A 13,462-nucleotide genomic window follows, 5' to 3' on the forward strand; every position below is an offset into this window, starting at 1 on the left:
CAGCGAGTCAATAAGAAATTACGTCAACTATTTGCGTTTTTTGTTTATTTTTATTTTTTTTAATGATGGCCCACCTAAGATTTTACATTATATAACTGACAATCTTATGTATCCATATGGAGATTTTTGAACTAATCTACATTTTTTACTTTAGCTGTGATTTGGGGAAAAAAAGCTAGGAATAAAAACGCAACAGTACAAAAGTATACCAGTTACATAACAAACATGTAAGTGTGATGAGATGTAGCCTATTTGTATGCTACACTGAGAAAACAAACTTAGACACTATATGAGGTAATACATTATTTCTTACAGCTGTCTTGGTTTGTGGACTCGCCCAGTTCTCCCTATCGTCTCCCTATGCGCCATCTGCTGGTAGGATCTGGTACTGCTGGTACAACAGGAGCATTATGTTATGGCACATTTTCCCAACCCTGGTCCTGGAGTACCCCCTATAGAGGGCTGGACTTCGCACTAGGCAAAGGTAGGCAACCACCTTGGGCCCCCAGAAGCTAAGGGCCCCCTAAAAATTCAAATTATATATATTTTTAATTATTAATGCTAAATAACAGGCCCCATTCCTATATTTTGCATAGGGCCCCCAAATCACTAAATCAGCCCCTGCCTCTCTCCTACACATTTTATTGTTTTCCCTGCTCTGACACACCTGATTCAGTTAATCATCTAATTAACACCCCTTCCTGAGTTGAGCACTAAAATGTGCAGGACAGGGGGTACTCCAGGACCAGGTTTGGGAACCTGTGAGCTTCAGTAAGCACTTTATCCCAGTCAGGGTTACAGGGGATCTGGAGCCTATCCCTGGAACACTCAGTGTGAGGTGGGAACACACCCTGGATGGGACACTAGTCCATTGCAAGGCACACACATTTACACGCTCACACAGCAACGTTACCCCCTGCTCCACTCTGCCACCACTCAGAACAGGATATTTGTTATTTTATGGGATCCATAATGGACTCAGCAGTCGATAGACAATAGACAATTCATTTTTTAAATATTTTATTTAGGCACTTACACAAGTCAAATATGAACAATGACCACATTCACATTCTGTAGTGAACTGTAAACACTTTAAAGGTAATACATTCAGACAGTACATTTCCTATGTGCTGTCTTCCTGGTGATACTAAGTAAAACTATGAAAATATTGATGATTTCTTAAAACGGTGCATGTCAATGCATCTTTGATCAATATAAAATAATAAACAAGTACAAAACCTTTGCAATACTAAACAATTCACGGTGTTGCTAAAAAGAAAGTTCTTCTAAAATAAGGCCTCTACTTGTCATACCCACAAACAGAACAAGCAGATACAAATATAAAATCCCACATCCATGTTATAAGCACTTTTCCACCAGCTACTAGAACATGTAGGCACTACCTAAAAGCTATCAGAAATACAGACATGTCTGACATGTTGTTACTTCAAACATCTTCTTCCAGAGCATGCCTAGGTGGAAACAATGGTCACTTTGTTACATATGTGTATCTTTCTGCATGTCTGTCATTTCCTCTGTGTGGTACGTATCTCTCTACCCTGCACCATCATGTTTGGTGACAGTTTCCCAAGGGCATATGATTTCCTTGACTCCTCCTTGTGCTGCACCAGGGCTCTCCTCCTCCTCATCTTCTGAGTCAATGGGGTAGATGCGGCATTCAGGGGGGATGTCAACTTTGATCTGAAAAAAACTGGAGTACCAGTGGCATTGGGTTTATAAGATTAACTACCAGGCCAAAATGGCTAATTTCAAAGATGTGAATTCTTTATTTCTTATTTGTTGGGTTTTACTAACTTTGCAATCCTCTTGGGCTGGGGCTGTGCTAGTTGCTCCACTCCAAGTGGTTGTACTCTTCCTCCCCCTGCTGTCACAGCACATTTTGGTGAGAGACTGGCGAACATAGACGGGGCGTTGCATCCTCGCCGAAGGATTCTGCTGAGTGACAGGGCTACACGGGACTTGGATGCAAGAGGCTTACTCTCCTCTGACACAGATGCCTCAGTGCTTTCAGTGATAGATGGGAAGTGAGATGAGGCAGGTGCCCCACCATCAAATCTCCTCTCAGAGGCTGGGGTGCTGTCAATGGCCACGCTTATTGGGGAAGGACACACAGCACTGTTGGGCAGGGTCATTAGTCCCGGAGAGGCAGTGGACTGGGACTCACACATACCTGTGTACACCGCCAAGTGTGGCACAGGTGCTGTGTACCGACACAACTGAAATGCACAGAAAGTACAAAGTTTAAATAGCCAAAGCCAAAAGTAATTAAAACTTGTAGAACAAATCGAAACACATATATACATATTTTTACTTTTTGTCTCCACCTATAAATTGGTTTTGTATTTCTCCTTATGTTCTACAACAAACTTCATAAAAGAAAAGGAATGTATATAGGCTAGTTAATGATTTCCCATAAAACATTGTATGTGCAATGGCATTAGAAATATGATGTTACTTTGTCCTAAATGTACTGCAATCCCAGTTTCATTTCATAAAATATGGATATGGATAGATATGCATGGGTATGTACATAAATACACATTAAAACTTAACTCATATTACCTATTTGATAAATTATTTAATAATAATATTTACTGTTATGAGGGTACTCTTAATGGTACTTCAATTTGTCTATTTGGGGAAAGCCGTAAAGGTTCTATGTAGAACCCTGTAATAGAGGGTTTCTATTTGATAAAAGCTTCCAATTAGAATCCCTTTAGAGAGTTATTACCCAGCCTTAACAGGGTTATAATTCAACCTTTGATGAATCCTTTTTTCTAAGAATGTAATACTAATAATTATTCTTTCTTCTTCTTCTTCTTCTTCTTCTTCTTCTTCTTCTTCTTCTTCTTTCGGCTGCTCCCATTGGGGGTCGCCACAGCAGATCACCTCTCTCCATTATGGAAATCTATTTTATGATCCACATATTTTGATTTTGGCACAGGTTTTAGGCACAAGGATGCCCTTCCTGGCGCAACCCTCCCGTTTTATCCATGCTTGGGACAGGCACTAAGAGTGCACTAGCTTGTGCCACCCCAGTGGCTGGGTTTGGTGCCTCAAACCCACGATCCTGAGATTAAGAGTCTCAGGGTCTATCGACTGAGCTAGCCGAGCACCACTAATAATTATTCATTAATAATAATTACCAATCGCAATGTATTACTGCAGTCATTCCTTTATGTGCATACACTGTGTTGCTTACATTTTGTAAAGAAAAGTTCAGAGTTACCATAATGCAGCCTCATAATCATTCTTTGTTTTACACTATAATATTTTACACTGTAAAAGTATAACAATATCATGGAAAAAACATGCAGACCCCTAAATAAACAATGACAGATAATGAATGACAGACACGTGATATGACGACACAGGACAGGAACAATTTGGGAAAATATGTATAACTTTATTAAATGGATGGTTAAAAAGAACACAGAAATGGACAGAGTGATTTTATGTAAATGGAACTTTTGTAAGTGATAATGTTTGAACACAAAATGACAGAATCTGACATAACACAGATGTTCTCATGACACTTATGTACAATGAAAAAAATATGGGCTACAGAACAAACACATACGATATACCTAATCCTTAAATTAATCCTTTAAAGCCTCAGCTTATTATTTAGTTATTCATCTTAAAGCATGTTATTCAATAGCTACAGTGAAACTAATAGGAATGGTACTTAGTTACGAGTGAGAAATGAGAATCTTACCAAATAATCATATTCCTTACCTAATAGAGCATTCTACTAAACATATAATTATTAAAAAATCTAGCAGTCTACAGTATAAAGATTTACAGAGTAAAGTGCATAAAACTAGTATATAGTGAAGTAGTCATAGCAAAAGATGTGTTAATTTAACTACAATGCCAGTCTTTTAAAAAATACTGTGGCTATATTTGTTCTATTTGCTCATTTTTTCTGAGCCAGTTTGCTCATAACCTGTGTGATGTCCACAGGTCCACTGGCAGCCAGCTTGGCTTTTTGCGCCTCCTCCTGCTGCCTCAGGATGATGGGACTCAGGCTGGGCCTTCGCTTCTTAGCGTTCTGCTCCAGCTGAGCATCACTGAGATGAAACAAAATGTCATGTGTGTTATGACATTTGCACTGTAGAAGTGTCAGTTGGTAAAGACACCATTCCAATTTTAAAAAGAATATTATTCTTGATGCTTTGTGCTTTAAAGCTAACCTGAATCTGTGTGGCTCAGGAGCAACAGCCTTTTTCTGGGTGTCCTTAAATACAGAGGACTTCAGATATCGCCCGTACGAATCCTGAATGCAAATCAAATATTAGCTTATGGTTGTAAAACTCATCAGAATATTATATAGCTGATTGGTGCTCATGGTTTCAGGGGATATGGCTGACCTTCTTCATGAGCATGTAGATGTGAGTCTGGGCAGCATCCAGGACATAGCGATGTGGGTGAGACAGACCCCTCACAGTGATCTCCATGGTCTTTCCATCAATGTTGATCCAACGAGGTGCTCCACGAGCCAGGAAAGTCCTAAATAAACAGTCACACGAATGTAACATCAGCAAAAATGAATTTTCAAGAACAGCCATTCAAATGATATATTAATGCTGTACGCATATAAAAACAATATTAGAAAATTACAGACCGCACCATAAGGTGGAGAGGATTGTGTATAATGTGTTGTAAACGTAGTATTCAAAAATTTCATAACACAAAATATGTGATGGTACAATTACTTGTAGATCTGCTGAGCCTTCTCTTGCATTGTAGCTGCAGCCCCCCATTTCAGATCTTCACATGCCTCCCAAAATGCAAGATTCTCACCTATTTATCAACAGAAACCATCTCCAAATCTCATAAAACCATTGAAAACAGACACAGTGTCATGTGTTTTACAATATCATTGTCATCATGTTCTTTGTTAAGTCTCATTTGCTTTGGATAAATGTGAAAATCTGGTCTAAATCTGCTTTGCAAATTTCTTCTGTATAATCCCAAGAATATATCACAACAGGGGTTTTGATTTTGTTCGAAATGGACTGTAAATTCAATGATTTTATAGTATAGCAGTGGTGTAAATGTGTTTCAGAAGCAATCAGTTTCTAAATGTTTATTCCATGTTACATACCACTGAACTCCTTTTTCAGAAAAAGACGGAAATCTGCCCGTCCACGTTGATCACAAAGCAGTTCACCAAAGCTGAAAGTCCAGCGCTCCACTCTCATTTTTGTAGGATTTTCAACACTTAAGACAAGAACACGAGCTTTTTATTATTTATTCTCACAAAAAATACCACTTTAAACTCAAAGAGGAAATAATGGACTTACTTTGGCATGTTAAGGTCCCAGTATGTGACATCATCTGTTAACCATGGGTTGCTTGGAAGGCATGGATAAAGGAAGGGGTCGTGCTGTTTGTACGTTGTTGTGTACTTGACAAGGCTGCAGTGTAATGGGATACAACAGCATATATATATATATATATATATATATATATATATATATATATATATATATAATGTATGTGTGTGTAATTTGGGTATAGAAAACATGTAAAAATATTTTCTCAGAATGCAAAATGTGCATGTTTTGATATATAACATACGCCCCAATAGACACAGATGACTTCACTCTTGGCCTCATGATGCACTGTTGAGTGAAGATGATCTGCAGCAGGGGGAAGATCAAATAATTAGTTAATATGTGGTCAAATGTGTCACACAGAATGGTGCGGAAAAAAAACACAAAAAAAACATCCTGTGAGAGGAGGGTGTGCAGGCTGAAACAGCAAACAGCTTGATGAGAGAGAACAGACCAGACTGGTTTGAGCTTACAGGAAGTCTATAGTAATTCAAATAAGCACTCTCTACAACAATGGCGAGCAGAAAAGCATCTCTAAATGTACAACACATCAAACCTTGAGGTAGATGGGCTACAACAGCAGAAGACCACATTCCAGTCCTGTCTGCCAAGAACAAGAATCTGAGGCTCTCATGGGCACAGACTCACAGAAACTGGAGAGTTGAAGACTTCTCCTGCTGTAGCCCATCCACCGCAAGATTCGATGTTTTGTGCATGCTTACATGCTTTTCTGCTCACCTTGGTTTTAAAGAGTGATTATATTACTATATCCTTCCTGGCAGCTCGAACCAATCTCACCATTTTCCTTTGACCTCTCTTATCAATAAGGCGTTTCCATCCACAGAACTGTCGTTCACTCAAGCTTTTTTCCCCACAACATTCTGTGTAAACTCTAGAGACCGCTGTGTGTGAAAATCCCAGGAAATCAGCAGTTTCTGAAATACTCAAATCAGTCCATCTGGCTCCAACAACCATGCCATGGTTAACGTCACAAAGGATCACACATTTTCACCATTCTAATGTTTGATGTGAACATTAACTGAAGCTCTTGACCTGTATTTGTATGATTTTATGCATCATGCTGCTGCCACTTGATTGGCTGACTGGATATCTGCATAAATGAGCAGGTGTGCAGGTGTATATAAAAAGGCAAGTAAACCATAAGTGAGGTCACCACTTACTATTCTTCTGTAGAAGTCAGACGTTTTTTTCTGAAACATTAAAAATGGAACAGGATAATGATTCATAAATCACTGTTTCTATGCGCAATGAACTTAATCACTTCTGTAATATTTTGTAACCACTGAATATATCAATCTCATAATTCTCTTTTAATCATACAGTATATTATTAAAACAAATTCATGTCAAGTAAAGAGTATCTTCCTTCAGAGAGGTGGTAGTGGTTTCATTCACATTTCAGGAAAAAAATCTGGAAATATAAGAGAGAAAACAGAAAATCAATCAGAGGCAAAGCACTAACTTTATTTGTCAAACTATGTACCCAAAACCCTGATTCTTAAGAAGTAATAATCTAAAATAATAGCCATCTTCTGGTTCTACCTATTAAGAATATCATGTCTAAGTTTAGCAAGCTCTCCTACTGTGCAGCAGCAGCAGTGAGATTAGTATAGCATAAATCCTCTTGCATATAAGCTGATAGACTTAAAGTGTCCTTGACAGATTAGATGCATCTACCTTCTTCTACAGCATATTAACTCTCAGCACTATGCATATTTTGTGCTTGTGCACAGAGGCAACTCTGCAACTGTAACTTACCTTTTTACCTCCTCCTGATTGGGATCTACAAGTCGTTCATGTCCATAGTCCATCCCACTAACTGTTCCTGGCTGTTTAGTGAATAGTAGAAAAAGAATAAAGCGTTTTCATGCATGTTGCCATTTGCTATGAGACAAAGTATTAAAAACGCATTTCCTTTCAATTACAGTGAAAAAAATCTATCTTTGTATATAATACACAGTGTTAAAACAACATTAGGAAGTCACATTATACAGTAAAACCTGATTTTCTGAATCATACATGGCTTATTAATGATTTTTATGTAGATTCAAATAGTGTTTTTTACTTAAATTTACAATTGTTAATTTTGCCCTCTTTTACTGCTGAGGGAAAAAAAAACACCTGTTGCCTTATTATCTCACCGGTGGTCTGTGTACTACCCAGTAGGCTCTCTCCTGGCAATCAAAAACCACTCGATCTGGTTTCTTTCTCTCTTTCCCTGCCCTGTGTGTGGAGTAAACACATAGTGATGCACTTGAAAAATCTAGCACCTAAGCTTTTAAGAGTAATGCTGAATGTGATTGTATTAAACTGACACTATTTGCCAAGTGAAAAATATAATACATAAAACTGACAGACCTGTACTGCTCTTTGGCTTGCATCACTATGAAGTCCCACTTGTGGTTCATCCATTTATGTAGATGATTGTACTGCTCCTGGTTAAAAATCTTTATTATTTTCCATATAATGAACACCACACATGTATACCACTGAAACAGTGCCCCCTAATTCACTGATTTGATTAGAGCAATTCTAATGAGGTACACATGAATACTGTCACAGTCTTTACCTGTTCATGCAGCTCTAACATCCCCTTTTTACGTATATTTCTCTTTGCCAGGTATATTGCTAGAAAATTCAGAAATATAACCATTACATTTTCTATACACCAGGATTATTCCACTTTTTTAATAATATAGCATTCAGTGACAGACATTCAGCAATTACTGCATGAAAACCTGCAATCATGGTCCATTGTTTGTATATTAATGTAAATATTAGCAGAAAAAAACAACAATATTAATACTGACCGTAATCAGTGTCCTCCACTGGCCACTGTTGTGCAGGCCAGAAATATGGCGTCTGTAAAAGAATAACAAACAACTTTAGCCTTATTAATACCATTATCAAAAACACTGATAGTAAATAAGAATCCTGTGTGAAAATTTTCACTGTTCATGGTAGATTCATTAATGTTACCTGAAAACGATAAAGTGAGGCATCTGATTTGATGATGAGTCTCTTGTGATCCTGCAGTGGGTAAATGTATCCAAAGGCCACCATCATGGTGCCCAAGGCTCGTGCCTCTACAGTCAAATAAGACAGAAACATTATCTCACGCAAATGATAAAGCTTATATATTATATTTGCTTTTTACTAGACACTTGTGCAAACAATTTGCATGTTAACATACAAATTAAGGAAGGTTAAACTGAGCTAAGCAAGATAATTACATGCAGATAATGTTATGCTGAAGCTTTGTGTGCTTTGTGTGTTTTTCTCTCTCTCTCTCTTTTTCTCTGTCTCTTTCTCTGCATCTCTTACTCTGCCTGTTTCTCTCAATCTCTCTCTCTAAGAAAGCAAGCAGAATTGACTCCTTTGACTGGCAGAGAGAAAATGCCCCTTACTTACCAGCTACATCTATTTTGAAACGATTAGAAATCCATTCAACAATATCTTCTCCTGGATGAGATGGAGATAAATATAGTTATGGTTATGCCACTATAATGAAATATTATATCACAACTCCATAAGGCATGACTGATAAACCTTGCAACCAACATCACAGCAGGTAGCAGTATCAAGCAGTTAGGCTTTATTTCTCTAATGTACCTACTAGGTTATTTACTTGAAGCATTACCAGCACATGTAGTACACAGAATGTCTAAAGGTGAACTCAGATGGCACAGAGGTATTAGAAAAAATTGCGTAACAAACAGAGAAACACAGTGGTGTGCTCCCCCCTGCACAGCACAGTTTTATGTTTTCCCTACTGTAAAGCACTTCATTCAGCTCATGTCAGGCTTGGTAATTAGCTGTTGATGAGTGCCGGTGCACATGGGGGTTGAGAAATGAAACACTGTTATTGTAATAAACCCTTTACTTGCCAAAAGGGGGAAAAACAAAAGACAATGAAGAGTGAAAGGCTAAAGATTAGACAGTGGAATAAGAAAGGTTTCTGTATAGACTAAAAGAATGTTTTGAGGAATCCATACTTCGGTTGGACCTATTTTGTCTAAAATAAGATTTTTCTGTCCTCTTTGGCTGTTTGCCAGAAGTCACCTGATGTGTTTTCCCAGACCACCACAGATATAATGTACATTAATGTCCTTCTATTACGTAAGCACCTCTTTAAATGTTCTTTTAAATTAAGACATGTTTTTTCAGCTAAAAACACAGGCTTTTGGGTAAACCCATAGGAACATCTTACAACAATTGACATGTCACAACTGGATTCACTTAAGCGGGGTCAGCATGTGCTCTCTTAATTGTAGCCAAATAAGCAGGAGTCTGTGTGAGTGAATCAGAGCAGCTTCATTAGTGAGGAAGGAGGGTGGGCCTGCTGATCCAATCCATGTGATTTCACTAAATCATTCATCAACACCTCGGGTGTCCTCTCCATGCCTAACACAATTTCCACAACCAGTGCTAAGAATAAGTTAAACCATGTTGCACAATCCCATCAGCAGAAATGTGTTTTGTACACACAGATAGAAGGAAAATGAGCTGCCCCCATTTCACATCTCAGATTCTTCATGATTTTGGAGCTAAGAATGAAGAAGAGAAAAGCCTTTCTTCTCTGAGACCAGACAGCCTCAAGGAGGGAGTCATTGCAGCCAGCCACACTGAGGTTGTCATGGCAATGGATACTTCGTAAGAGGACTCTAATGCATGGTTCACTTGAACAACTAGCAATGTTAAGGAGTAACTGCTCTCAAGGAATCAATGCATGTGGGAAAGTCTCTCTGTAGGTCATAGCTATTAGTGTCTCAGACATTGTATTGTATTGATAGGTGTATTTCACAGGATTCTCTTGCATTGCAATCTACATACTCACACAGCAGTAAGACATTTAAAGCATTGTGCTTTTACCTGTGATGGCATGAGGGATAGTGGTGATGACAAGTCTCTGGGTCTGAGACTTTACCCCAGTCTTAGGGTCCTGCATTTCCAACACCACAGCTTCCATCTGCCATTATATATACAAAATGGAAAAAATAACACTTTCACTGCATAGCATTCACCCTTAAAAGGGAACAAGGGTACCACTTCAACCAGACACTGAGTGCAGGAAATACATACAAAATAAATAAAGCAGGACTTTCAGCTACTTCCGATGTTTCTTATGTTGCTTTGTGTGGACTGCATAAATGAACTGTTGTATAAAAGAACTATAAAATACCTAACTATCTTCAACTTTAATGTCATTCCTAACTGGATAGGATGATAATTTGTCATTCATTCAATTTTCTAACAAGCCTATTTACTTCACATATGGAAATTAAGTGGTTAATATTCATCGGTCTGCATATAATTTACCAGCAAAACATTCTGCACTATATGACTAATTGTGCATTACATGATGGGATTGATGGCATTCACTTAAAATGCATACATTGAATCCCATGAATTAATAACTCATATGTTTTCAGATAAGCAATACTTGCACTGTTTGTTATCAAATTTATGTTAATTCATAATGGTATTTAATTCAAAAAGCTGCTGATATGTGAGTGGAACATTAAGTGCAACGCCACTTCGTGTTGTCCTACTGCTATGTATCTGACATTTTTTGCTTGTAAACATTTACCTAGGTCTCTTATTCTGTGTGCTGGAAAAAAAAGAGCTTCATAAAATGCAAACTGATTAATAGCAAAGAGCACGGTTTCCACTGTCAATAGGTAAGCTTCTGTACGGTCTGAAGCCTGCGATATTCAAGCATGAAGCCATCCTTGATGGACTCTCACATGCTGTTCCATTCCCTGATGGCTGACCCCTTTGAAATATACCCGCTGATTGATTGGTGGCTCTCTATGGCTGTTTGATGTTGCTATTAGCTTTCTCATGGTGTCTGGCTTTTGAAGATGATTTGGGGAATCATACACCCTCATCCTGATCACAGCAAGTTGTTAGCCAAATGATTGGTCTATTACAATACCAACAGCAACCGAGTGTCAGATTTTTTGGGCCAACACACAGTTATAAACCACTCGCTGCTGCTGCTGAGGATGGCCCCACATGGACAGCCTAAAGATACATGAGATTACTGTAGATGGTACCACTTAAAACCATGATGATGGCTTTGGACTGCAATTGATATGAACAGTTTTCCAATGATGGCCTAAGAATACAATTGCTAGGATAGCTTTAGGACTGCAATTGCCACAAACAGTTTTGCACTCAAGTCTCCATCAGTGAACAGTTGATAACCAATAAAATACACTTCATGTGAAAACTATAATGAATTTTCTGGCTATACAATAGACCATGTAGTACACAGTTATAGAAAGGAATTATTTATAATCACATTATCCCAGATGAGGATGGGTTCCCTTTTGAGTCTGGTTCCTCTCAAGGTTTCTTCCTCATATCGTCTCAGGGAGTTTTTTCTTGCCACCGTCACCTCTGGCTTGCTCATTAGGGATAAATTTATAACTTTAAAATTCATATCCTGAGTTTATATATTTCTGTAAAGCTGCTTTGTGACAATATCCATTGTTAAAGGCGCCATACAAATAAAATTGAATTGAATTTGTTTACTAAAATGTGAATTACTCAGGCAATATTTTAGGGACATGAGTGATTTAATTGTGGCAACAAAGTTGGTGATAAAGCTAGTGTAATACCTATAACCCCACAGTCACCTTACCTCTGATGGGAATCAATTCTAAACAGGCTGATAGAGTGGACAATTTATTTACAGGTAGAACATTCATGTAGCTTGTATATAAACTATAGGACCAAACTGCTTTTATTTGGGAATCTGGATTTCCTGACAGGCTCAAGGTAATTCAGGATGACAGAACACACGGGTGTTCTCAGTAGCTCATTTTATTTGAACAAAACTGATGTTTTCACAAGACACACTGTCTGGCACAGTAACCACACTGTTAATAAGTTATGTTTATAGTGCACTGTGGCCATATATGTTTAGATATGCTTGAATAGACAAAAGCAACAGTTAGTTACAAAGACCATGCAAATGTTCAGGTGAAGTGTGGAGTTAGTCAGATGTATAAAAATGCATTGGAATGCCACAAAAAGCATCAGATATGTTCATGTATTACATTAAGGTGTACAGTAACCCAATGAACCTCAGACTGAGTAACTGAAGAAAATACACTCAAACTGTAATTCACGCTTAAACAGCCTATCACTAGAGAACATCACCTTGGTAAACCCATGTGTTGTGCTGGATAAGACACAAAAACCTTAGATGATAATGTTTCGGCTGTCAACCCACCTTTTTCAGACAAGCCATCCGCGGTCTGTAACGCTGGCCATGATCCCGCACGTTTCTTATAGTCATGTTGGCGTCTTCAGCCTGCAAATGCTTACAGTCCACCGATGACTGGCAACGACCAAGGAATAAAATGAAGAGAGACCTCGGGCAGACGTGCGAGAATTTCCGATACTGCCGGCGTCTAATCTCTTATTATCTTATTGATATTCACAAAGGCGATGCTAGTCTCCGCCAATCAGCGAGCAGCTCCGCTCCTACAAGTAAAGCTCGTCACATCATGCAGAGAAAGCTGGGGGGGGGAGCTGTTTTACACTCAGACCACCACCAGAGGGCGCTGTTTTACAGTCAGACCACCACCAGAGGGCGCTGTTTTACACTCAGACCACCACCAGAGGGCGCTGTTTTACACTCAGACCACCACCAGAGGGCGCTGTTTTACACTCAGACCACCACCAGAGGGCGCTGTTTTACACTCAGACCACCACCAGAGGGCGCTGTTCACCTGCTGAATGTTGTGTGTCTTTAGTGCACACAGCCTTAACCACAGAACAAAAGTCATGGCCTAGCTTTACAAAAACAATGTCATTTTTGGATCTGCAGCTTCACTTTATTAATTTGTTATAGGTTTATAGTTTAATGATGTGATGAATATTTATTGGCAAAAACAAGTGCAACGCTTCGTAATAAATCAGTGCACATTTTATATATATTATCTTTTCAGTCCTTAACTTGTTTACTTTGGTACTTGTTTATCTACTAAGCCGACAAGTGGATAGATAACATAAGTTGGCTTAGAATGTAGAAGTACTAAGCAAACCTTTTTTTTATATAGTTTT

The 13,462-nt window shown here is 38.5% G+C and overlaps 1 protein-coding gene across 2 annotated transcripts; it reads right to left on the minus strand.

The window, feature by feature from the left end:
• Positions 1-1,003: 1,003 nt before the first annotated feature.
• On the minus strand, positions 1,004-13,432 carry rgs9b (regulator of G protein signaling 9b). 2 transcript variants are annotated; one of them, XM_053238873.1, is made up of 19 exons: positions 12,627-13,432; positions 10,256-10,352; positions 8,795-8,845; positions 8,363-8,469; positions 8,194-8,245; positions 7,953-8,011; positions 7,742-7,818; positions 7,525-7,606; positions 7,150-7,212; positions 6,545-6,574; positions 5,608-5,669; positions 5,331-5,444; positions 5,132-5,247; positions 4,740-4,827; positions 4,395-4,533; positions 4,218-4,300; positions 3,971-4,094; positions 1,816-2,237; positions 1,004-1,711 (listed from the first exon to the last, which is right to left on the minus strand). In XM_053238873.1, the coding sequence occupies exons 1-19, from the start codon at positions 12,690-12,692 to the stop codon at positions 1,555-1,557; spliced, it is 1,989 nt and encodes a 662-aa protein (XP_053094848.1). In that variant the 5' UTR covers positions 12,693-13,432; the 3' UTR covers positions 1,004-1,554. The 2 variants fall into 2 exon arrangements, with proteins under 2 accessions (XP_053094848.1, XP_053094849.1); XM_053238874.1 differs by lacking the exons at positions 1,004-1,711; positions 1,816-2,237 and having other exon boundaries at positions 3,407-4,094; positions 12,627-13,013.
• Between the last annotated feature and the right edge of the window lie 30 nt (positions 13,433-13,462).

The sequence above is a fragment of the Pangasianodon hypophthalmus genome, chromosome 12 (assembly GCF_027358585.1).
Source record: "Pangasianodon hypophthalmus isolate fPanHyp1 chromosome 12, fPanHyp1.pri, whole genome shotgun sequence".
In the NCBI taxonomy this organism is placed as follows: Eukaryota; Metazoa; Chordata; class Actinopteri; order Siluriformes; family Pangasiidae; genus Pangasianodon; species Pangasianodon hypophthalmus.